A 25,538-nucleotide genomic window follows, 5' to 3' on the forward strand; every position below is an offset into this window, starting at 1 on the left:
ATATTTTATTGTCTTTCAGAAGAGAGAAAACCAAAGGATATTTATCAGAGATGCATCTTACTTGTGCAGTTTGGCAAGGATCCAGACCATGTTCCATTGGCAGTGCATTGTCTTACAGATGATCCAGAAAGTACATATCCTTCCATGCATGAATAAATTACTGAATTAGAGAACGTAGTTCCATCAATACGAAATACTTTTCCATTAGCAGTTGTTCCTGGATTACCACACTGCACAGCTATAAAGCAAAATGTTAAATATTTTTAAAATGTAGTAAAGATGATTTTTGAAATAATAATGTCTAACAGTCCTGCTGCCAGCAGTGTTATGTGGCAGAAATCCATGCTGTTGTCCTGAAAAATGTTTCACTACCTACTGATAAGGCATGTTCTACGGTAAATAGCAGTTTGCATGAATTATTTGTTTTTACCCTTTTGTATGCAAGAAAACACAGCCTATGAATTCAACTTTAAAATCTGCATTAAAGGAAAGCTAGTTTAGCTGCAAAGGCAAACTCCAATTTTAAGAAAATGCCCAATCTACAATTATCATTGTAGATCTAATTTGAATCTATGTGTATGTATATATAGCATCACCAAAGTACCTTTCCTAGGTAATTCAAAGCACAGGATAGAGTCAAACTACGATTTCACAGGCAAGTGTCAGCCTCATGTTTCCCAGTTCTTCAGCAACCACCTGTGGAATCTCAATGTGTCTTTCTTATGTGATTACATACATCTAATCTACATGACACTAGAACAATACACCTGTGTGTGCATTACATTCCCCCCGCCCACATACCTCCCGCCCCGCGAACCGCACACCCCCCACCCCCCCCTCCCCCCCGGCCTCTCTTTCAAGCACATTCACCATTTCAAGAGATGTTTAGGGGGAAGAAAACCACAAAAACTGTCTTAAAAGGTACAAGGGGTAATTCATTTCTGTAATAGATAAGATCAAAGAAGAACAGCAAAAAGTTCAGTTGGGCTAAACATGTCCCTTGAGATTCCAACATACACACACACATATATATATATTTACATTGTGTCCAGATGTCAATCATTCAGCAGAAAGGATATTACAAGACCACCTTGTGAAATAAGTTTTTGACATGAGATGACTATTTCATACAGATAACACAGTCAGCAGTAATAAAGTGGAAAATAAAAGTACATGCTCTCAAATTATTTTCTGCTTTTCAGGAAGCTTTTCTTTGAAGAAGGGTCTGTTGGGAATTATTTCTTATTTTTGAATCAAGTTAATTAAGGTAATAAATGATTTTCCATAAATATCCTGTAAAAGCTTTCTTTTATAATAACACGTGTCTTGAAATTTCTAGAATTATTTTTTCCAAATAAAGTTGTTTCAGCATTTCATTTTCTATTGAAAAATAATAATAATGTCAACAGTGTTAGCAAATAAAATTTTTAAGCCAATTATTTATGTCAAAGATGTATCAAATGGAATCCTGACATTGATATTTTCCTAAAACTCGGCTCTTTTCTCTGAAATTCATATGTATAATGGTTGTAGTTAAAGATCAGGTAATGGTGAGGGTTTTAAGAGAAAAAAAATTTTCAGCAAAAATTTAGTTTTAAAAGCCCTATCTGTGTCCTTTTCTGTTTAGTCTTTTATACAGGATAACACATATAGTTGACGCTGACACAAGATTGAGAAGAAATAAGCGGTTCAGTATACTTCTTTTTTTTCCTCAAAACTTTGAAAACATGCAGTTTCATGGATGCCAGGAACCGATTTCAAATTTGTCACCTGGTGCCAAGCTATGGCTAAGATATAATTACTTACTCAAAAAAATGTAATGGCCAGTCCAAAATCAGCTGTATACCATTCAAAAAACTGGCAATGTAAAATCTGTTTTCTGATTAGCATTTTTAACAAGAAAGTTTAAAAATACAGCGGATCTCCTGTGATTTACCTTTGCACTCAGGTTGTCTTCCTGTCCAACTTCCATTTGCCATACATGTCCTTTCTTCTGAGCCATGGAGGATATATCCAATATCACAGCTGAAATGTACCGTGCTTTTAATTTTAAAATTGTTTTCTTCTCTAGACCCATGACCTGGGATACCTGGATCACCACAAGAACCAGCTGTATCACCTAGAATTTAGAGTGAAAAGATTAGAATAAATACAAAATATTATTATGATACTGCATTTAAAATATGTATTTCTATGTATTTCTAATTTTTTTTTTTAAAGTAAAAACCTTATATCTAAGTGGGTACAAGTCCCTGTAATTACAAAAGTACTTGACTGTCAAATAATTTATTTTTACTTATTTTATATAAGTACAGAACAGAAATTATAAATAACTCAAGATTCGACTTAGACCATGCTGAACTTTTAGTAACAGAATCATCAAATAAGAACAGGGAAACAAAAATAAAGCCTTAAACCCTTGGTCATTTTTCATTTAAAATAAAGAATTCTGAGGAAAACAAAAGTCCTGATCATAAAGACAATTTTCTTGTTTGCCTATAACAAGTGCTCATAAAATGCTTCCTAGTTTTATGATGTCATTAGAGTTATAACAGTTTTACCATTGAATGAAAGCTTTAGTCAACAATTTTATGTACATCTGATATGAAGCATTTCCCCTATTTATAGAAATGTTGAAAATTCAATTCAAGACCACCTGATAACTAAAGTCTCTCTCAGCTAGAAATGTTTAAACAAATTCTAAGATAGAAGATTAATGTTTTCTACTATCTGTTGTATATCAACATTAATATAATCAACATAGTAATACCAATAATAATAACAACAACAACAATATCTAAGATTATACCTCTAAGGATTATACTTCTATGGCGAGAACTTTAGGTAACACTATTTGCACAGCAGGTCTGTTGCTTAAATCTTTTAATAAGTACTTAGGATCTGCTGTTTTATCTTTTTAAATCTCTTTAAGCTAGTTTTCCGTATAATAAGAAAGGAAGGTATTGTATTACTGAGTTTCAACACAAAAGAATTGAATTCTAGAATTATTCAAGCTGCACTGTTCAGGTTTTCATCTATAGATATTTAGCTTGTGATTTTCTGTGACAACTTGCAAATAAACTGAACTGTCTTCTATGCAAAAAATAATTCAAACATCATAATATTTTTGAAAGCGTATCTGCATTATTTTGTACTTAGTTACACTAACATAAATAAGGAAGAAATATTTTAAGAATCATCTAGAAAGCTTTAAATCAACTACTGAACAATGTCATATTATAGCTTCACATTAGAGCTAATCATATTAAAAAAATTGCACAAATTATGTAAAGAATGCATTCTGTAGAATAGTCATACTTTTCTGGTATTTATCTAAGCTTAAACAGCAGTAATAAGAGAGGTTCTTACACAGCAGTAATAAGAGTTCTTAAACAGAAGTAGTAAAACGAAGTTGTCTGCTCCAAGTACCCAGATAGACCAAAACTGACAAACTCACTATCTCGGGTTCTCTGGAAGTTAGGACCCCGGAGTTGTAGGTGCAGAATAAAACAGAGCTTTCCTTGCCTTGGCTGTCACTGTGTGTAAACTATATTGTTGGAGTGACTGGTTGGACACATTTCTCTATTAACAAAAGCATGTACAGAACTACATGATAGTGAAACGAAGAAGAGCAGAACTAGCTTGCTTTGAGAATTATGGTGTATGAGCAAATATTTGGTTTAGTCCAATACATCCAAGAAGCTGACTATATTTTTGTTACTTATGAAGGCAGTTCATGTTCCAACCCGCAGTTTTATAAGTCACGCTTACTACTTTTTATTTCCTTTCATAGAGGCCATTCTTTCTTCCTTCCACAGAAACTCACTGAAAAACAACACAACTAAGGACCTCCCAGGAGCTGATCTGCACAACTCCTATAGGTTTGTGGGAAAAGAGAATGCAGCTATGGAGCCTCAGTCTGAAGGCACATCTCAACAGTCAAAGAAAAGGGCAAAACTTTGCTTGGAAATGCAAAAGACAACAAAACTGGCAGCTCATACTACTTATCCAACCCCTTGCTGAAGCAGCTAATAAAGTAGGCTAATTGTGAACTACTCTCACTAATTTAGGAGCAAATTTTATCATTGCTTAACTTAACCAAGCTTAAACTGACACCTTTTATTTGAGAATAATCAAACAAACTAATGTAGTCATGCCTATTACATTGTGAACTTTTATAGCATGTTATGTGCAAAAAGTACATGGTCTTATATATTTTAATGATTTCAGAAATAACAAAATAACTCAAGTAAATATGAGAGTTAGGTGACAGGTTCAAAATCACAGACTCAAAAGTTTAGTCTTCTCTGTTTATCCATTTCATTACGTGACAGACATCAGTAAAGCAGCCTGCCAGCTCTGTTTAAAAAGAAATTGCAAACAGTTCCAAATTATAGTACATAAAAGCACTCTATAAGCTTTCAAAATACTTCATATTCAAGCTACTTAGGTGACTTAAGAACCCTCTACTTTGGAAATAGTCTGTTAGAAATTCTTATAATAATTTAAATATACCCTAGATCAAGATATTTTTGTTGTTGTTGTTGTTATTTTGGCAATCCAGATCTTATATTTTCCAGTATTATTTATTTAGACTATGAAGAATTTGGGACAAGGCCTATTAATCATTCTATACTTGTAAAGTCTCTACAATAACAGCTCAGTTTTCAGCAAGTTACTTGGCATTACGCTTAAAATAATTTTATGATGGAAAAATGAAAATAGACTTTTTTCTATGCCGAGTGTAAATTACATATTCTTCCTGTAAGTGAAATCATATGTTCTTCCCTAATGCCTAATTATTATTGTGAATTATTACTCTTTTAATGTTAGGGAGGTTAACCACCAGCTCTTTTGATTGAAAGTTACAGAAATAATTTTTCTAAATGACTAATCACATCAGGAAGTGACAATGATATCATCAATGATATCATGACAGAACATATTTTTATTACCTCATACAGTGATTCAACTAAGTGATTTTCATAATCAGTTACGAGCCATCCTTCACCCACATGTGTAGCATTCTCAGCTGACATGTAATCTTGATGAAAAGGAGGGTATTTAGACCACTTCAGTAAGTACACAACCATCGTTGCACTTATGAGGAATTCTAAGTTGCTGTGAATTTCTGACTCCAGCTGATAGGCATGTGATGACTGAAAACAGTATTTGTGAATGTCAACAGATGTCAACGTGACATGACAATTCCTTCTAGCTCTAGGATGGGAAACAAAGTGTCATGTGACAAAAAGGAAACTGTCTTAGGGATGACAAAATTTGGTTACCTTACATTTGCTGACCTAGCATTTTCTGTTTAAATTCTTCTCCATATATGAAAAGGACAGGTATGCTCTATCTTTTGTCAGTTGAACATTCTATGTTGTCTATTATTAAGATCATCAACAAAAAATACAAAGTTTAAGGTTTTAATATGTATTAAAAATGAAGACATCAAGTTATCAAGACTAATAATGAAAGCTAATGATTTTGCATATTTTTAGATATAAAATAAATTATTTTAAAATGAGAAAGTATTTAAGACATACACTTTAAAAACAAAGTTTCAAAGTTGTCCTAAACTAGAATTACAGTTTGGTAGAGTACATCTAAAAAAATAACAGTTTGTATTCTGTCACAATTTGATTTGCTATGTATAACTTTTGAATCTGTGTCAAAGAAATGTTTCTTCATGTATTGAGAAACATTCATTAGATCTGATTAGAATTGCCTATCTGTGGGTACAAAAATGGACATTAGAAAAAAAGGATTTTCATCTACCTCACTTACGAATGCTTATCCCAAGATATCTGAACGCTTATTTAACAGGAGGATGATTATACAATAGCCTTATTTTCAGTAAAGTCTCTTTGATTTTTTCATGTACATTTTCAGTCTTCCTATTTGTATTCCTTGATATTTTTGTCTACAAAAAATAGCCTCATATTTTATCTCAAGAAGATTTTTTCCCCCCGAAAAAATATGTATTAATACTAGCTGTAAAAACATATTTGCTTAACCTAGTTTGAATTTGCAATTCACATAAATATATCATCATCTTTAAGTAATATTTTTTTACATTAAGCTTTGATTTCCCGTGCATAGCTCTAAACATCACAGGTTATAAGAACTTGATTGTTGTTCCCATTGTGGCAAATTTTCCTCTGACTTTACTGATAGAAAGTTAAGGGATTAAATTAGATGATTACATTTTCTAGTTTCTGCCACATTTTAGGTTTTAATGGTACATTATTGAAAGAAAAGGGACTCATAGAGCAAGATAATAACATTTAGATTGCCCTTATCTGCAGCCACTTCCTAAAATTTTGCAGCGGAAGGTTCAGATACTGAAAAATTCTTCCAGCCCTTTGGAAGTTAGTGCAAGATTCTAACCAAGAAGCACTATTTTAGTATTTGTTACTAATTTTTAAACATTTCTGTGCTGTGACACATAAAAAAATGCATATACTGAAACTGTAGCTGACATAATCAGTTTATACCTGAAAACACTGAAGAGATGAAGGTAGAAAGAAAGAAAAAGGATTGGAATATGTGAGACTCCACCTGGAGTACTGTATCCAGTAGTGGGTTCCCCAGTACAGGACAGACATGGACCTTTGATCAGAGGGTTGGAACACCTCTCCTATGTAAAAAGGCTGAGAGAGTGGGCCTTGTTCAGCCCGGAGAAAGGAAGGCTCCAGGGAGACCTGATTGCAGCCTTTCAATATACAAAATATGTAAGAAAGATGAAGAGAAACTTTTTAACAAGGCCTGTAGGATAATGGCGTTAAACTGAAAGAGGGTAGGTTTGGATTAGATATTAATAAGAAGTTCTTCACTGTGAGGATGGTGAGACACTGAACAGGTTGCCCAGAGAAGTTGTGGATGCCCCTGGAAGTTTTCAAGGTTAGGATGACCAGCGCTTTGAGCAACCTGGTCTTAGTGGAAGATGTCCCTGCTCACTGCAACATGGTTGCAATAGAAAAATTTTGGAGGTCCCTTCCAACCCAAAACATTCTATGATTCTGTGATACTAGTGGAAGGTGTCCCTGCGCATGGCTGGGAGGTTGCACTAGAGGATTTTTAAATGTCCTCTCTGACCCAAATCATTCTATGATTCTATGATTTACTAATGCTGTAAAGAAACTTGGATTTTAATATGAAACTGATATACCAGTACTGTCAGATTTGCATAGTTATTTTTCACTTCTTGTTTTGGTATAGCTGTAACCCAAGAAAAGAATGTGTCACTTGTTTTCCTCCTATTTTCTGCCTTTGAAGACATCTAAGTACTCTGAATTACACAGGTCTGAATAAGGTCCAATACCCCACTCATTTCTTTAAACTAGATAATGGAAACATGAGGATGACAAGAAAGAACCTTCCCCCAGTTGAAAATTAAATGAGAATTAAAACCAATAACATGGCTAATCTCTATCGCAATCTGGTTTTTCATACTCCAAAATAAGAAATGGCCAATAAGAAATTTAGCCATTTCCCAAATTAGTGTGTGACTTGGATTCCTGTTTTTCACTTGATCACTGCTGTTAAAGTAAATCAAACTGAAGTTGTGAAACAGAACATTCCTAAGCATTAAGTTGTTCAGAAAACATATCTTGACTTCAGTGAGGGCTAACCTATTGCAAGGATTAGATGGTGTTGTCTCAAAACCAAGCATCCTATCTTGAAATTATGTGGAGCGCACCTGGCCTTATTATAAAGATCCATGTATTATGCCATTCAGATATACCTGAGGTGTCATCAAGTCAGTAGACATTTTGCAAGCTAAGAAAAAAAAATTAACTGACCATCTTGAAGAGATAATGATGCAAGTTTTCCCTGTGGAAATTAATACTCTTTCCAGAAGTCTCATAGAAAATATTTTCAAAACAAACTGGTTCTTGTAACAGTCTGTTGAATATGCAATTTCCTATTCATATTAAATGTCACTGAGAAGCCTACTTCTCCCAAATTATTTTTTTGCTAATAGTTGATACTTATTTTGGTTTTAGTTTTTTTACTTATACTGAGATAGTACTTCAGTTTTACACATGATTTTCCAGATTTTAAAATGGACTGATAAGCTCAAAATAAATTCAAAACAGGTTCAGGACACACTCAGTAATTCAAAAATATTACCTGAGCAATGAGGAAGAGATCCACTCCAGTGTCCATTTAACTGACATGTACGAGATGACTGCCCTAATAGTGATCGTCTGCCTGTGCAGGTGTAATGAACAGTAGATCCAAACGTATATTTATCTCCAGACAGTACTGCGTTAGGAGGAACGCCAGGATGGCCACAGTCAATCACTACAATGCATAATTATTGGAGATAAAAAAAGGTTATTATCACTGATCAAACAGTTTGTAGTTATCATTTTTATAACTCCACACATAAACTTTGTGAAAAGGATGACCTTTTTAGGGTTTGGGTGGTTTAGGGTTTGTAATTAGAAATGCAAAATATGTGACAGACCAAAAGCTGCGAAACAAATGTTTGGAGATGTCAAAAAGATATTTTAGATCTAGATAATTAATATCCAAAGACACTCATTCACTAAGTTGATTTTTATGGCACGAACACATACACACAAACATACACTCATGCATGTACTTTTCAGAGAAAAAAATACAGAAAGGCAGTATCTGTGAAAGTCACTGCTGATGCAGAGAATATGCAGACCTTCATCTGTCATCCACTGGTTCCAAGTCATTGGTCATGAAGTCTATTTGGTTTATAAAGATAATTTTTGCTAGATTTTGCCATGAATGTTAATGTTAATATACTGATTTCATATTCATGACCTTGGTTAATTAAAATATTTTACTGCACTACTTAAAATATTTTATTGCATAAATAAAATATTTTTATATATATTTTTAAAGTATTCCTAGGCATCATCCATTGATGTCAATTGCACAGAGACTAGAGGTAATTTCTGTAGGATCTCAATCTTAGAAATGGTCATGGATAAAATCCCTATCAGTTGTTTACTGAATACATTTTGATCAATAATTTCTAGTTATTTCCATACTGTGATTAATTTTCAGTACTCTTAATCTTGACATTTCTGTGATTTCCACTTACAGATAGCACATAAGGGCATCCAACAGTTAGCTTATACACACATGATTTTGCTGACTGGCTCAAATGTCATGAAGTACATAAACTCGGGAAAGAAAATGGGAAAATTTAGCATGATATCTTTTGTCCATTATTTGTCTCTTATACAGAAAATCAAGATAAGTGGCTCTTGTTATAAATGATCAAAAGCAGTATATTTTTAGGGATTAAAAAAACAGACTAAATGTCAGAAACCTGATCTAAAAATCAGGATAACACCACTGAAATAATTTCAGCAGCCTCCTGTCTACTGGAAAGTTGTATCAAGTAATAATGAAGCTACCTTGGCTTGATGAAGAGAAATCTAGCTACTCCATAAGACCAAAGTAAAATGTCAAAGGTCTTATGCATCGTTACGGAAAATATTATCTACATGGACAATGTATGTAATGGAAACAAAATTGTTTATTGAAAATAAATAGCAAGTCTGACTTTTTAAGATTAAGAGCACATATCAAAAATTTACAAAAGAATCCCCTCACATGAAAATAATATAGAGAAACCTTTTAAGAATTCAGAGCAAGGAGTTAATTTAAAAGCAAGCTAAACATATCAAGTTCAGGAAATGCACAGTCAAAATTCATAAACCACTTCTTCTGATACAGCCCAGGATGCAGTTGGCTTTCTGGGCTGTGAATGTACACTACTGGCTCATATTCAGTTTTTCAACCGCCAACACCCCCAAGTCCTTCTCCACAGGACTGCTCTCAATTCACTCATTGCACAGCCTGTATCTGTGCTTGAGATTGCCCCGACCCAGATGCAGGACCTTGCACTTGGCCTTGCTGAACTTCATGAGGTTTGCACGGGCCCACCTCTAAAGCTCATCAAGGTTCCTCTGGACGGCCTCCCTTCCCTCCAGCTTGTCAACTGCACCTCACAGCTTGGTGTCGTTGGCAAACTTGCTGAGCATGTACTCAATCCCACTGTCTATGTCATTGATGAAAATATTAAACAGCACTGGTCCCAGTATGGACCCCTGAGGGACACCCATTGTCACCGATCTCCACCTGGATGTGGAGCCATCGACCACTGTCCTCTGGATCTGACCATCCAACCAGTTCCTCATCCACTGAACAGTCCACCCACCGAACCTATATCTCTCCAACTTAGAGAGAAGAATGTTGTGGGGGACAGTGTCAAAGGCCTTACAGAAGTCCAGATAGATGACATCTGTAGCTCTTCCCTTGTCCACTGTTGCAGTCATGCCATCATAGAAGGCCACTAGGTTGGTCAGGCAGGACTGGCCTCTGGTGAAGCCATGTTGGCTGTCTCGAATCACTTCCCTGTCCTCCATGTGCCTTAGCATAGCTTCTGGGAGGATCTGTTCCATGATCTTCCCAGGCACAGAGGTGACCTACCAGGTTGATAGTTCCCAGGATCCTTCTTTCTACCATTTTTAAAAATGGGTGCAATGTTTCCATTTTTCCAGTCAGCAGGTTCTTCACCTGACTGCCATGACTTTTCAAATATCATGGAGAGTGTACTGGCAGCTGCATCAGCCAGTTCCCTCAGGACTCTGGGATTCATCTCATCAGGTAGCATAGACTTATGTAAGTTCAGGTTCCTCAGGTGGTCACGAACTTGATCTTCTTTTACAACGGGAAGGACTTTGCTTCCCCCGTTCCTGTCTTGTGGTCCATCCACTTAAGAAGTGTGGGAAGAGAGGCTGCCAGTGAAGACTGAGGCAAAAATGCTGTTGAATACCTCAGCCTTCTTCCTGTCCATTGTTACCACTTTCACAGTGGTGCTCATCATTGGAGGGTACACTTTCTTTGACCTTCCATTTCTGGCTGACATACCTACAGAAGCCCTTTTTATTATTATTTGTGTCCTTTGCCAAGTACAGCTCCTTCCATGCCTTGGCCTTCCTGACCCCATCCTTACACAATTGGACAGCATCCCTATACTCTTCCCAGGATACCTGTCCCTGCTTCTGCTGCCTGTACATTTCCTTCTTGCCCTTCAGTTTCACCAGCAGGTCTCGACTTATCCGTGCCAGTCCCTTGCCTTCCTTTCCTGGATTTTTTACATCTGCTGATCGAGAGCTTTTGCGGTCTATGAAAAGCATCCTTAAAGATCTGCCAGCTGATCTAGTCCTGTTCCATCACATACCTGCACAGTACCTTTTTATCGCTGCATAAATTTAATTTTTTATTAAGTTTGATTCAGATTTAAAGACAAATAATAAAGGAAGAGAAAAAAATTAAAAGATAATAACATTATTGAGCTTCTTCAAAGTATGTAAAAACATCAGGTCAAATTATATAACATTCTGTAAAAACAGAAAAAAGTATAAATTCACATCCTTTCCCGGTCAAATGTGACGACATATCAGTAAAATTGCAGCATTATTAGTTTAAAGCCTGATGAAATTTACAAATGTTCAATTGCATTTACAAATGTTATACTGAATTCTTGGGTACTGAATTAAAAAGTACACTTGAAGTTTCTTTAACCTGTATAGTTGTCAACAGTTCCTTAAAAGTCTTTAATTCAAAGGGAGAGTGAAAGGGATTCATGATCCCAGCCAATGCTGAACTCTGTTTCTTACAGGATTTATAGTAGCTAGAAGTACTCTAGCTAAAACACATTTCACAGGAATTAAGTCACTTTACAGGTGAACAACTTTTCCTTTGTTACCATGTCTCTTCTCCATTACTCTAGCAATATCTCAAAAAAAGCTATGTTCTTTGAGATATTGTTAGAGAGACACTGAAATCCAGCTAGGTCAAAAAAAATAATCCAGGCTGGGACAAACGAAAACATTCAGCAAGCTTTCCACTTCTTTTCCATTGCTCTTATAACGGAAAAATATGCAGACTACTAAATGGCTGCCCTGCATATGTCCAAAAGGGAAACAATTTGCAAAATGCTCCAGAAGCTGAAAGGTTCTTATAAAAATTATTCAGGAGCTGCATCAGAACAAATTTTGGTAAGCTTTATGATTACAGACTGTCATGGATAGTGCCTAGGCCAGAATTCATTGACTACTCTATACAAATGACAAAAATAAAGCTAAGGATCCCCTTTCAATTGTGTATATAACACTCTTACTCCCCAAGGTCTGCTTAAAAAAAAACCAGTAAAATCTACATTATTAAATTACTTTTGACAATTCTGAAAGAAGACTGAGAAATAACTATACAAAAGTAGAAAGAAGAAATCTTTGCACCTTTACCTCTAGAATTTCTTTCTCTTTGGAGATGTGTTACTATTAAGTAACATTTCTTTCTGAAATGGTAATGTTACCTTAAAATTTAACGTGAAACTGTTAGACACTTTGTTATAAGCTTAACTGTGACTTGCAATCAAACTACTTGTCCCATCAAAGAAAGGGACAACTTCCAGAACTAAAGGTTTTAACAGTAATAAGAAATAAAGTTTCAGAATTTTTATTTATTTTTATTTTTAGAAAGAGAATAGCAGAACTGGAGAACCCTCAATTAAAGAAGACTAATAAAGGTAAAACCGAGAACTAATATGTACAATATTACAAATATTGGTCCATTATTCTTGAATAAAGAACATTTAGGATGAAAGCTTTATTTTCTAGAGATTAAAAGGCAAACAGGCTTTCTTAGACAAATTTTGATCCTAAACCAAAAAACAAAAAAACTTTTTCATAGACTTATAGAGAAGTGAGTACACCAGCTGTCCCAGCCAATTAAAAACCTTTGAAATATCTGTGGCTACTTCTACATCATAATTAGAAAGTTGTTCATGACAAGCCAGAACAAAAATAACCTCCTTGTATTGATCCACTTGCCTTAGTGGACAGTTTGCATATGACTATGATGTTCAGACACATCTCATAGTGTGGGAAGCTCAGGACATGATCCAGAGGACGCTTTTGGTGCTCTACAGTGTCATTACTATTTGCTTACTTCTTCATAGATAGTCTGACCTTGCTGTTGTCCCAAGAGAAGTCCAGAAAGTACTACAGTGACATAAGTCAATAATGGAGTACTATAATTAAGTTTCGGTGTGATTACAGCTTTGTAGCCAATGGAGATCATATATTGGCAAATCCAAAGGATATGTTTTGAACTTCTAGCCCTGCTATCAGGGATCATTGTGCTGAAGCATTCAGAGGTGTTTGTTTCAGTTATTGCATCTCCCAAGGTTTCTATGTTATTTGCTAAACACAATAACAATATTACTGCACCACTTCAGCTGCTACTGAGACCTTCTGTCATTACTGCACATGCACAAATGCATATAAATATGATTATTCTAACTGCTGTCATGAGACTGATGGAAATGTTGTGTAAAGTAATACCTACTCCAGTCCACACACTTTGCAGAAGAATACACATTATCTACTTACTAATGCATTCAGGTAAAGGTTTGTCCCAGTGGCCATTTGGTTGACAAATTAAAACTGAAGAGCCAAATAAAAAATATCCAGGATTACAGTCATAAAATACCACAGTGCCGTATGTGAAATTTCCATGTTCGATTTTACTTTCTCTTATAGAATTTGCAGGAATTCCAGGATCAGAACAATTGACCACTAAAAAGAAAAAGAGCACAGACTTGAGTGTCATACAAATACAGTCTACTAAAATGGTCTTTTAACTGTCTCCTATCCTTTGTATAAGAAACTTGCAATGTGTTGCTACCCTGATTTTATATAACCTGATTTTATGTATAATGATATTGTATTAGGAACATGATATGAAACCAGATGATGCTAAAATCAGGAGACGCCAAACTCAGAACAAATAAAAGGAAATGTTTCATCATAGGGTGTGATAATGTTGTAAAACTTTGCCACTAAAAGTGACTGGACATACAAATATATTCAGTTTATACTCTTGCCTTGATATAAACTTTTACCCACAGCTGGAAACAGGTTATGGGGCTAGATGTGCCTTTGGTCTAACCCACACAGCCATGCAAATATACTTATGTTCCTATACGAATATTTTGATAATGAAGCACCTTTGAGGCAGATGTTTTGAGCTAAAGGGCACATGGTCAGTTAGGTAAGACTGTGGTGATTCTACTAGAACAGGGAAATATCCCAACAAATGGGTATATGCTTTTAACAATAGGGGCATACTTTGATGATTAAGAATACTGATGGATTTTTTGAGTCCTCAACTACTTTAGGATTTGTATGTTGGAAAATCACTGAGGATTGGTTTTGTTTTTTTTTTTTTCTTTTTTTGTAACTTACAGCTGTCTGGTGAGGGGAGTATAATATTTATTTGAGGGAGGTCATGGAGATTTTTTTAACAGTTTCCATAGAATAGATTCTCCTGGTCAAATAAACACATCATCACCTACTCAAAGTTACTTGAGTAAACTATAGTTCATGTAAAAATTACTACCCCTATATCCTTATAACCAATTGCACGTTTATATGCATACACATGTATGTATCTGTGCAAATATATATCTCTGCATGTGAATGTGCATAGATGTATATATAAAAGTATCAAAATATGCTAAAAAGCTCTGTAATTTAAAAAGAAAAAAAAAATTGCCAGATAAAATTTCAGAGCATTTTTCCTACTTACATTACTCAATGTAGTTATTTTATGGCTCACCTACTTCTCTCTAGTCACTATCTTTATAATGGATTTGCTTGGCAAGGTTTTGGTAGCAGGGGGGTTACAGGGGTAGCTTCTGTGAGAAGCTGCTAAAAGCTTCCCCTATGTCCAATACAGCCAACGGCAGCCAGCTCCAAGACAGACCTGCCACTGGCCAAGGCCAAGCCAAATGGCAACAGTGGTAGCGTCTCTGTAACAATGTGTTTAAGAAAGGGAAAAAAAAGCTGTTGTGCAGCAGCAACTGCAGCCAGAGAGAGAAGTGAGAATACACGAGAGAAACAATTTCGCAGACACCAAGGTCAGTGAAGAAGGAGGAGGTGCTCCAGGTGCCAGAGCAGAGATTTCCCTGCAGCCCATGGTGAAGACCATGGTGAGGCAGGCTCTGCCCCTGCAGCCCATGGGCAGTGGAGCAGATATCTGCCTACACTCCATAGAGGACCCCACACCGGAGTGGGTGGATGTTTGAAGGAGGTTGTGACTCCATGGGAAGCCTGCACCAGAGCAGGCTGCTGGCAGGACCTGAGGACACATGGGCAGAGAGAAGCCCACACTGGAGCAGGTTTGCTGGCAGGACTTGTGATCCCATGGAGGACCCACACTGGAGCAGTCAGTTCCTGAAGGACTGCATCCCACGGAGGAGACCCACGCTGAAGCAGTTCATGAAGAACTGCAGCCCATGGGAAGGACTCATGCTGGAGAAGTTCTGGAGGACTGTCTCCTGTGAAAGGGACCCCATGTTGAAGCAGGGGAAGATTGGGAGGAGTCCTCCCCCTGAGGAGGATGGAGAGGCAGAAAACAACCTGTGATGAACTGACCATAACCCCCGCTCCCTGTTCCCCTGTGCTGCTCAAGGGAGGAGGAGGTAGATAAATTGGGAATAAAGTTGAGCCCAGGAAGAAGGAATGGGTAGGGGGAAGGTGTTTTAAGATTTGGTTTTATTTCGCATTACTCCTCTCTGAGTTGATTGGTAATAAATTACATTTTTCCCCAAGTTAAGTTTGTTCTGCCCATGACAGTAATTGCTGAGCGATCACCCTGTCATTATCTCAACCCATAAGCCTTTCATTATATTTTCTCCCACCATCCAGCTGAGGAGGGAGGAGTGATAGAGCAGCTTTGGCGGGCACCTGGCATTCAGCAAGGGTCAACGCACCATAATCCTAAATGCTGGAGTCTGCTTGTGTGCTTCTTCTAGCAGTTCTCAAATATTGGTCCCACAAAACTAGAATACAAAGATTTTTCAAGGACAGAGATAACTTTATGGTTGGATTTGTCTTTTTTAACATTAAATGATAGATCAATTTTTTAGTTCAATTAATGAACACTGTTAAAAATGTGTTGGTTTTGTTTTCCTGGAGGAAAATTTTAACTGTATCTCTATCCATTTTCATTGTTGTAGACAAGCATTTTATAACAATTGTGTATTCATCTTCATGTTATTAAATATTTTTAATTAAAGTACATACTTATTAATAAATCTGGCATAGTGAACACTCGAAAGAAAATACAAGGAGCTTTTACCATTTCAATAGATTTTCAGTATTATTATAGTTGTCTAGGAAATTAGCTATTTAGCAAAGTTGTAGACAATATAACAGCAAATGCACTGCTGAATTTATATGACGACTGCAAATTCAACCTTCACAAAGGAGTGCATCTTTATCTACAATATTGCACTTTAGGCAGTTTACAAATATGGAAGGTAACATCTTTTTTTTTAAATTTGACTTCAATGCAAATAGAACAAAATCATATTAATTAGAATTGATTTCACTGAACATTACAGACACCACTAGTATAGTTCTACACAAAGTTGGTTCTTTTTATTCTTAAAGTCTGTTCTAAAACCAATAGAAGATTTCATGACTGTGTAAAATTTCAAAGAATAACCTGATCAACTTGTTTACTGATCCCTACAGGCCAATAACATATCAGACAGTTTGGCACATTAATCTGCAATACCAGAACATTGAGGTGATTTATAGTAACTGGACTGAAAATTAGATTAATTTGGTATCCTTAATACACAGTACATGTTTAGTATTGTAATTTAAAAAATAATAACGTCTCATCAACAAAAAGGTCCTTGGAAATTTTATTTCTGTAAACTATTTGTCAGTATCACTTAAGGCAAAGTGATCAAAGGAAAGTGAAGAACACCTATTGGAAGGAAAAAACAGTAAATAAAATTACTATAAACACCTAACATGACTTAGGCTGAATACAGATGAAAGTCCATAGAAGCTGCTGGGAAGATGCTGAAAAACAATCGATACAATTTCTGCATATGTGCAAGCAGGTTACAGCAAAAAGTACATTTTTCTAAATGAGAACAATTAAAACATTGGAAAAATACATAACAGACTTAAAAAGGACAATGGTGCTAAAACCTTTCTAAGAGTACATATGGAAACTCAAATAGAACTAATTTAATGATTTTTTTTTTTTTCAGTGAAAGCAATTTAAATATAGTATCCAGAAGTGTTGAGAACAAATCAAATGGATTATACTAACAAATTAGGAAAAAAAAAAAAAAAGTCAAGATAAGCAGTCAGGTCAATGGAAATGTAAAAGGAAAATAAAAGTATGTTTTCTTATGCACCTATTGAACTATGTTGGCTAAAAATGCAGAGAACATTATAATTTTAAGCTCCTAATTAAGTCTGCATAATTTTGCTAAGGAACTTGTAGAAACCATTTTTAAAAAATCCATACAAACTACCGACACATAAAAATGTTTCTCTGCAACAGTTATCCTGGCAACCTGAATGTAGAACAGATCTAACTGAAAAACCAGAATCATGAAACATCATCTTCAATAATTTGGTGCCTGTTAGTAAAATAGGCATCATTTTGTCTTGACAGCGTCCCCTTACCTTCAGTTTATTTTTCAACCTTAATTTTCCAACTAAGTTTGAAATCTGTAAATGCTTGCATTCTTACCTTTGCATATTGGAGGTGGGTGGCTCCACTGCCTATTAGCCTGACACTGTGCCTTGGTTGGTCCTTGCATAACATAGCCAGTATTACACGAGAATGTCACAACATCATTGAAGTTGAAACCGTTTCCACTTGTTCTTCCATAAATAGGACTTCCAGGGTGACCACAGCTAACAGCTAGCATAGCAGAAAGCAAAGAAACAAAAACCAAAGAGAGCATACTGTTGCCACTTTTCATGATTTATGTCAAAATAGATAATGATTATATAATAGTATTTGTAAGTTTTGATATTATAAGATACTGAGTACTTTCCATGAAAGATTCACATTTCTCTGAACAGAATAAGAACTAAGAACTGAATAAGAACTAAGACATAATTTAGTAAATGTTCAAGCACATATTTAAATATTTTTAAAAAACTGAATAGAGTTTGCCATGCACCAATCAAAGCAAATGTAAAAAACTTTTCTGAAGAATCAGGAAAAAAGCAAATGCTTGATTTTCATTACATATAGCCTGAAATTGAAAGGAAATATTTCAGTGCCTTAGTTCCTCAGGTATTATTTCTTACAAATATGTCTTAGTATTGACCCACTCTGGTTTATCTTTGAGGCCTAAGTACTTCATGAAACTGTAAATTTATGACTGGATATATGACACATTGTGGACATTGTGAAACTTTTCTGGTTTTTATACAAAAACTGATTACAGAAGGTAAAGTTCCTTTTCTGCACCCATAAAGACCATGTGCAAACATAGTAAGGAAAACAAAACACAAATTAATTTTCCCAAAATAAGTAAAAAAATGTATAATTATGTTTTCCTAAGCTTTATCAAACTCCAGTTGTTGGCAAGACAAATAAAATGTTCACCATTAATTTAAAAGGAAAAAAAGCCATAGAATAAATTATTTAATTAATTTTTATCACTTTATAAATGTCACTGTTTTTCTAAACTTGTTTGTTAGGTCTAACAAATACCCATCCATATAATCTAAATAAAGCTTTTAACAACATCAAAAAAGTGAAAATGGTCCTTAAGAACTAGTATAGCATACAGACAAGTCACAGTATATGCTATGAATAAAAGTTAAAATAAACTCTGTGTGTTCTACTAACATCACTATGTTAGTTATTTTAATCAAATATATTATCTTTATGTTATCTGAAATTTTTATATAAGGAATTGAATTTTTTCCCAAAAAGAGTAACTGGAATCATACACTAAACTGTTAACATTTGTAAAATTGTCAGGCAAAGATAGGCATTCGGCTCACAAAGATATTTTTCAAATGTACGTATAAGAACAATAAAAATTATTCTTGTGAAAACAGAAGTATGATATTTGCATAAAATTTAGAATAATACCCACGCATATACAGTAGCAATACACAACAGCTGTAACAAGTCTGCTCACTGTATACACAGGAATGGTGAATTCAAACGTGAAAAGCTCAGAATAACTAAACATATTATCTCAAAAATTCAATTAAAACAACTGAAACTGAATAAATAAAGGTATATGGGACTATTTTTCCAGACTTAATTTGAACCTCTGACCTGAAGTGGAGCTGTTCCTAAATATCTATCACAAAGTTAGAGGCAGCTGCTGTTTATAGCAGCCTTTTGCAAGTCTAAGCTTTTTCACAAGTCTTGTGTCCTTTTCTGGCACGCTTTATTGCACATCCTCCTGTATTCAAATAAACAGCTTCCATTTGATTAAAGAAGAAAATACGTCTATATTCTTTGCTGTTAGCACATCCAAAACAACTTTTGTTTTCAGTTCTAACACTGATATTAACATTTAAATTTAGAAATTCTTGATTAATGGTGCCTAATTTTATTGCCTTAACAGTTACCTATAAAGAAGTGTGTTGGTCTGAAATGTAATATAAATTAATGATCTATTACTATATTACAAAGCAGAAACAAAATTATTATAGTAGTGTTATATCTATAAAGTAAAACAAAAGAGTGAGCAGTAAGAATTATGAATTAACATAGTGTATTATGATTCATCATTCAGATAATTCCTGCTACAAAAATGTAGCTACAAAAATAGAAAATTTGAAGTGGATTAATACATTTTCAATACACTGATATTACTGAACCTGAATTATTGAAACATATTGTAATTTGATTGAGAATCTTCAAGAACTCTCAAATTTTCCTAAATGGAATACAGCTTAGACTGTTATTACTTAATGGTATTTCATGTGATATGTTGACACACTTACCACACAAAAGGAGCCTCATTAACAAAATACAAAATTCATGCTAAAAAAGCCAAAACCCAAACCAGAAAGCAAAGTAACAGTATCTCTGATCTCTGTGAGGAGACGGAAAAAACTCAAAAGCATGAGTTTATTTGTCATTCCTGTAACATTAATCAGTATGTGTTCCATGCTTACTTACGCACACAGGATGGAAGCTGACCAGACCAGTTGTGATCCTGTTGACAGATTCGTACAGAAGAACCAATCAACCGAAAACCAGGACTGCACTGGTATACAACTGTGTCTCTATATCCGTAATTTTCTCCAATTACTTGACCATTGACTATAAGATCTGGAACACCACAGTGACCAGCTAGATTTTTCAAAGTAAATTAAAAAAAATAAAGAAAAAATGATCAGTAACTATGCCAGAGAAATTTTAAATATACATCCTTAAAACAAAGAAATGCTGAACATCTTTCAATTTTTTTTACTTCATTCAAAGGTCTTTTTTTATTAACAAGGAAAATTGCAGTATTGCGTTTGTGTAGGTAGAACTGTACACAAAAAAGACAACTGTATTACAAAAAGACAGCGTAGCAAAGAGATTAAATCTCATACATGTTATCAAATTTATTTTAAAAAACATGAGTAACTCCTTTTTATTAAAAAACCTGTAAATTTCTATGTTATTTCTCTTAGTTTTAATTTGGTTAAGAATAAACTGAATAAAGTTAACATTACACCATTATAGATTTCAATAAATAAATATTAAAAATACATCTAAATACAAATAAAAATATAATAAATATCGATCAATGTGGATATTATAAATATAACCTTCTTAAAATTGAAACAAATTAACTTGGACAGTTTGTTGCTGAAATATGATGCTCTGGATTGTCTTCCATTCTTTCTCTCCTATCAATCCCAGAAGAATCCCAAAGAGATAAACATGTTTGGGTTAAAGATAGTCAGTGCAAATGCATCCAGATATCCTGCAACCAAAAACCTTTTTATGTCTTGGACTAATATGCTACCCTGTATTCTCAAAATCTAAGAAATATTTTATTTACACTATGGAAGTCACAAACAGACATTTAATCTAGACAGAAGCTGGGAAAAAGAATGAACCATGTGTCATTTGTTACTATTTGTCTTAATGAACTCTGGAAAATGGGCACTGCGACTCAGCAAATAATGTGGTAACAGAAAATCCTCTGAGAATGGTTGGCCTCATGGAGGCTGTGCCATATGGTAGAGAACTCACTGCAAAAACAAGTAAGGCAAGCAAGAAAAATGAGTAGTGTTTCAACTAGTACTTTATTGGAAAAAAAAAATAATATTATCAGCCACCCAAATTCCTCTGCTCTCCGTTTCTCTGGCAGTTCTCCTCCAAAAAAAAACTCCCACAAACAAACCCCCAAAACATGGGGCTGCTAATAAGCAAGGACATTTACAATCAATATAGTTTGGATTATTTTATCCTTTGAACTTTTAAGTGTTTATAATATTCTGACATAATTTTCAGCATTTTGCCTCACTCTTTCAGGGCTAGAAACTCCCTACAAAAAAAAAAAAAAAAAAAAAAAAAAAAATCTATAGTTTCTTATAACTTGCATCTGGCAACTTAAGCCTCATAAAATATTTTGTCATACGAATCATGATAAAACTATCAGAGTTTATAATATAGGCATTATGTAAACCTTCACACAGATTAAATTGTAAGTGCAATTCAACTTCTGTATAAGGAACAGGAGTCCAAATCTGGTACTGTTCAAGAGTATATTCCCCCCCTGTTTGTCCCCTCCCCATTTCCCTCAGTGTTACTTAAGGACCAGGTGTCTACATTTGGTCTGTACCCAGGGCTAAACTGTAACAGTCACTCTGTTGCCCAAAGACCCCTCACCAACCAGGGTGGGGAATCAGGAAAAGCAGAGAAGGCCCATGAGTAGAAGTGAAAGAGAATTAATGAAACACCACCAATACCAACAGAGATATATAGAGTTATCCTTTGCTAAACTAATATCCAGTCATCACAATCAACAGGACAGTAGTCCTTAGGAGAAGCCAGAGAACAGACAGAAGGAATCCCATGAGAAATCCCACAGGATCTCCCTCTCCATAGCAAACCTTCTCCCTTTATAATGACCATGATGTTACAGCATGGGCTGCCCCTGTAGCTCACTCAGGTCAGCTGCCCTGGCTGACTTGAAACTGCTGATGGCCTGCCTAGCATGGCTAGGCTGTGATTGCGTTCCAGCCAAATCAGGCCCCCAAGCGCACTTGAAATTTGTTTTATGTTTTCTGGGATAAGATGGCATAATACATGCTTACAAAATTTTTGTCAGAGTACTTCTCCAGGAAAGTCATAATCTGTTCAGCATGTAGTAGACTTTTTGTACGTACCACAAAGGGCCCAATTTCTCTATCCTATCATGTTTGTGATGATAAACAGGACTAACTGAATGAGGAGTAAAAACTGAGCTGGAAAAGATCAGTTTCTAGAAGAACTGCAGCCAGACAGTTTGCAGTGATTCAGACCATGTTCAAGGAAATAATTTTCTAATCATATTTAATTACAGTATTTGGCCAGGTTCTTAATTAAGATTTTAGTGTTGCTTTATGACAGTAGAGTGGAGGCAGAACACACCACCAGAAAGGTCAAGCTCTGTTTCCTGTGCAGAGGGAATAAAACTGAATTAATTCAACACATCAGGTGATTAAGATCACACTGCAGTTTCTGCAACTGTGCATGGAAATTACAAAAAAACACACAACTACAACAGGTGAAAAATTCATTGTAAATCACCTGTAAGTCTTGCATTAATGTCTCTGTCTAGCTTGAGAAAATTTAAAATTACTTAAAATTCTCATCCTCTTAGTCTACTTCCTCTCATTGTCATAAATTTCTCAGACCCTAGTTTTGACAACTTCTTTTGACTTTTGAGTTTCTTTTTTTTCTTTCTTCTTTTCTTTTGACTTTCTTTGACATCTTCTGTTGACAAGGGGAGAGCAGTGGATGTTGTTTACCTGGACCTCAGTAAAGCACTTAACACTGTTTTACACAGCCTTCTCCTGGACAAACTGGCAAGGTACAGATTGGGTGGGTGATCTGTGAGATGAGTAGGGAATTGTTGAACAGGCCACACTCAGTGGGTAGTGATCACTGGTTTTTACTCAGGCTAGCAGCCTGTCACAAGTGGGGTCACCCAGGGATCGATACTGGGCCTGACACTGTTCAACATCTTCATATACATGTTTATTATACATTAAGGATATGTTTATATTCGTTATTGCACATCACAGTAGCTTTTATGAACAATTCTGCTGTTATTTGGTTTTCCATTTAAACTTCCATTTGAACTCTCATGTTAAGGGATTTGTGACAAATAAAGATATGTATTTCCCCTTATTAACATTCTGAAATGAATTTTCGAAGTGCTGTTCAATAGCCTTTGATGCTTTTTATGTGTATTATGTGTTTACATCTACATATACAGGTGTATATATTTATAATAGTGAGTTTTGAGATTTTAAGGATTTTTTTTTTGTGGACGGTTTTCAAAGCTTTCACTTTACTACTGATTCTTTGATAGTCTGAGAAAAACAAATTCTACACATGTATAGTTTCTGAGAAACTGCCTTTGTTTCTGAATGAGACATACTTATTGTGCAATGGCATCAAAGATCAACTCTATTCCTTCATTTTATCTCACAGCTGTATCCCTAAAAGCTTTTTCCACTCACTTGCCAGTATTATACATATATATCATCTACTATATAATTGATGTCAGTTTTGTCACACTGTTATAAACAAGGAGTAACATATGATTTCACTGCAACAAAAAATAGTGCAAAGCCATAAAGCGACACAAATTTAAACCTGTTCTCATTTGAGAAATATGTCATACATACCTCAGTTGAATCATTATGGAAGAGGAACATTTTAGTTGTGAAATTAGTTATAATGAAAATTAATCAAAGGATAAAACTGAATGTTGTAATAACTAGCCTGCACTTAATATAACCATAAGGTGTGGCTAACGGTCTTTTGCAATGAGATAGCTTAATTATTCCTCCTAAATGCAATCCAGATACAAAACTGCTCAGGAGCTAAACTCTGCAGGTGGAGTGTTTTCATGGGGGACTGAATGCAAACACTGCAAACTGGGTATTATATTGTAAAAGTTCTCTGTAAATATGAACAAGACCTGCCAGAAAAACTATGGCAGAAAACTGAAAACAGGTGCAAAAAGATAAGGAAGTAGAAAGCAAAGGACTGCTGAGAAAAAAACTAAGAGTACTCTTGGGAAAACAAAGGTCCAAATAATGAGCAGCAATGTTGTCTCCTGATTTTTTTGTATTTTTCTTGTTTGCCAGTAAATTTATTTTGCAAATAAATGAGAAAACATTTAAGAAACACCAATTCTATTATCAATTTACGCTCTTGTTTAAACAATCATTACGTCATTGAATATTTACTTATCATGTACAAAATACTTAATAGTACTGTTATTATCTAACGGAATATCACTTCTGGGCAACCTGATCTAGCTAAAGAAGTCCCTGCTCACTGCAGGGGGGTTGGACAAGATGACCTTTGGGGGTCCCTTCCAGCCCAATGCGTTCTATGATTCTATGATAATATTCTGATTCTAAGACCAATTACAAGCAAATATAAAACTGTTGAAGTCACTCTAGAAGGCTATTGAAAACAAAAAAAAATAGAAAACAATCATATAAAATTTGTGGGAAATATGGGACAGAGGATGTGGTTCAAGCAGTAAGATCAACATTGTACTTCTGATATGCATTTATCAGAATGAATGAGGGAGGAAAAAAACACTCTTGCATGGTACATTGCAAAATACAAACACAGAACAAATAGAACATTTACTGCACTGCATTAATAACTGGGTTATGAACAGAAGAAAAGCTGAAATAAAATTAGCAAATGTTAAGCAAAATCTCCATTCAACAGTTTACAACAATTAGATTATCATAATTACTATTACTGGGGGGAAGAAAGTATTCTAAAACCCCAATAGTAAATAGCTGACTTCACACTAGGTTAGGATTCTAATTTTAGACTAGGCTATTATAGTCTTGTTTTCAGGATAGTCTTATTCATTGTCAATGTCTTTATTCTAGTGCTGTATCATAAGCCTGGGTGTAGTTCCATCTTTTCTGTGATCTGGATATAAAAGACCTATACAGCAGTTCTATGAATCCAGTTGAGACCCTTAGGTCTTAATGTAACCCATAATTTATAATACTGAATCAAAAAGTGTCACTTTTGTAAAGGCAATGAGTGAATGCTATAAAGAAGAGATTGAATGTGAAGTTTCTACTGAGAAGCAGATTTGAGGGGTGAAATAAAAAATTTTATAACATTCTCAATTTCCAGTCTAGCAAAGCTTGAGAAGAATAACTACATGAAACATTATTAAGAAACAAAATTAGTCAAAATGTAGGAATGAAGCACATTAATAACGTGTGAACACCAAATAAATTAATGGCACGAAATCCAACTCTAGGAACAAAGAATGAGCATATTAACTTAGTGTCAGAACCTTTGAAACCTCAGCTGCAAATGAGGTTTCTTTCCTGCTGGTCAATCTCTGAGATGCAAGACTAGGAATAAATGAATGCAAAATCTTTACATTAAATGGCAGAAACGTGCTTATGCTT

At 35.0% G+C, this 25,538-nt stretch overlaps 1 protein-coding gene across 3 annotated transcripts in view; it reads right to left on the bottom strand.

Moving 5' to 3' along the window:
• Nucleotides 1-25,538, bottom strand: part of CSMD3 (CUB and Sushi multiple domains 3) — a 697,991-nt gene that overhangs the window by 40,681 nt on the left and 631,772 nt on the right. For all 3 annotated transcript variants that reach the window (XM_086465685.1, XM_086465684.1, XM_086465682.1), the window contains 6 exons: nt 20,044-20,217; nt 17,632-17,805; nt 13,458-13,643; nt 8,140-8,313; nt 1,937-2,119; nt 62-238 (listed from right to left, as the gene is read on the bottom strand). In XM_086465685.1, coding sequence (XP_086321811.1) covers nt 62-238; nt 1,937-2,119; nt 8,140-8,313; nt 13,458-13,643; nt 17,632-17,805; nt 20,044-20,217 — 1,068 coding nt within the window. The remainder of the gene's footprint in view (nt 1-61; nt 239-1,936; nt 2,120-8,139; nt 8,314-13,457; nt 13,644-17,631; nt 17,806-20,043; nt 20,218-25,538) is intronic.

This window comes from Leptosomus discolor, chromosome 5 (assembly GCF_034619465.1).
Source record: "Leptosomus discolor isolate bLepDis1 chromosome 5, bLepDis1.hap2, whole genome shotgun sequence".
Classification (NCBI taxonomy): domain Eukaryota; kingdom Metazoa; phylum Chordata; class Aves; order Leptosomiformes; family Leptosomidae; genus Leptosomus; species Leptosomus discolor.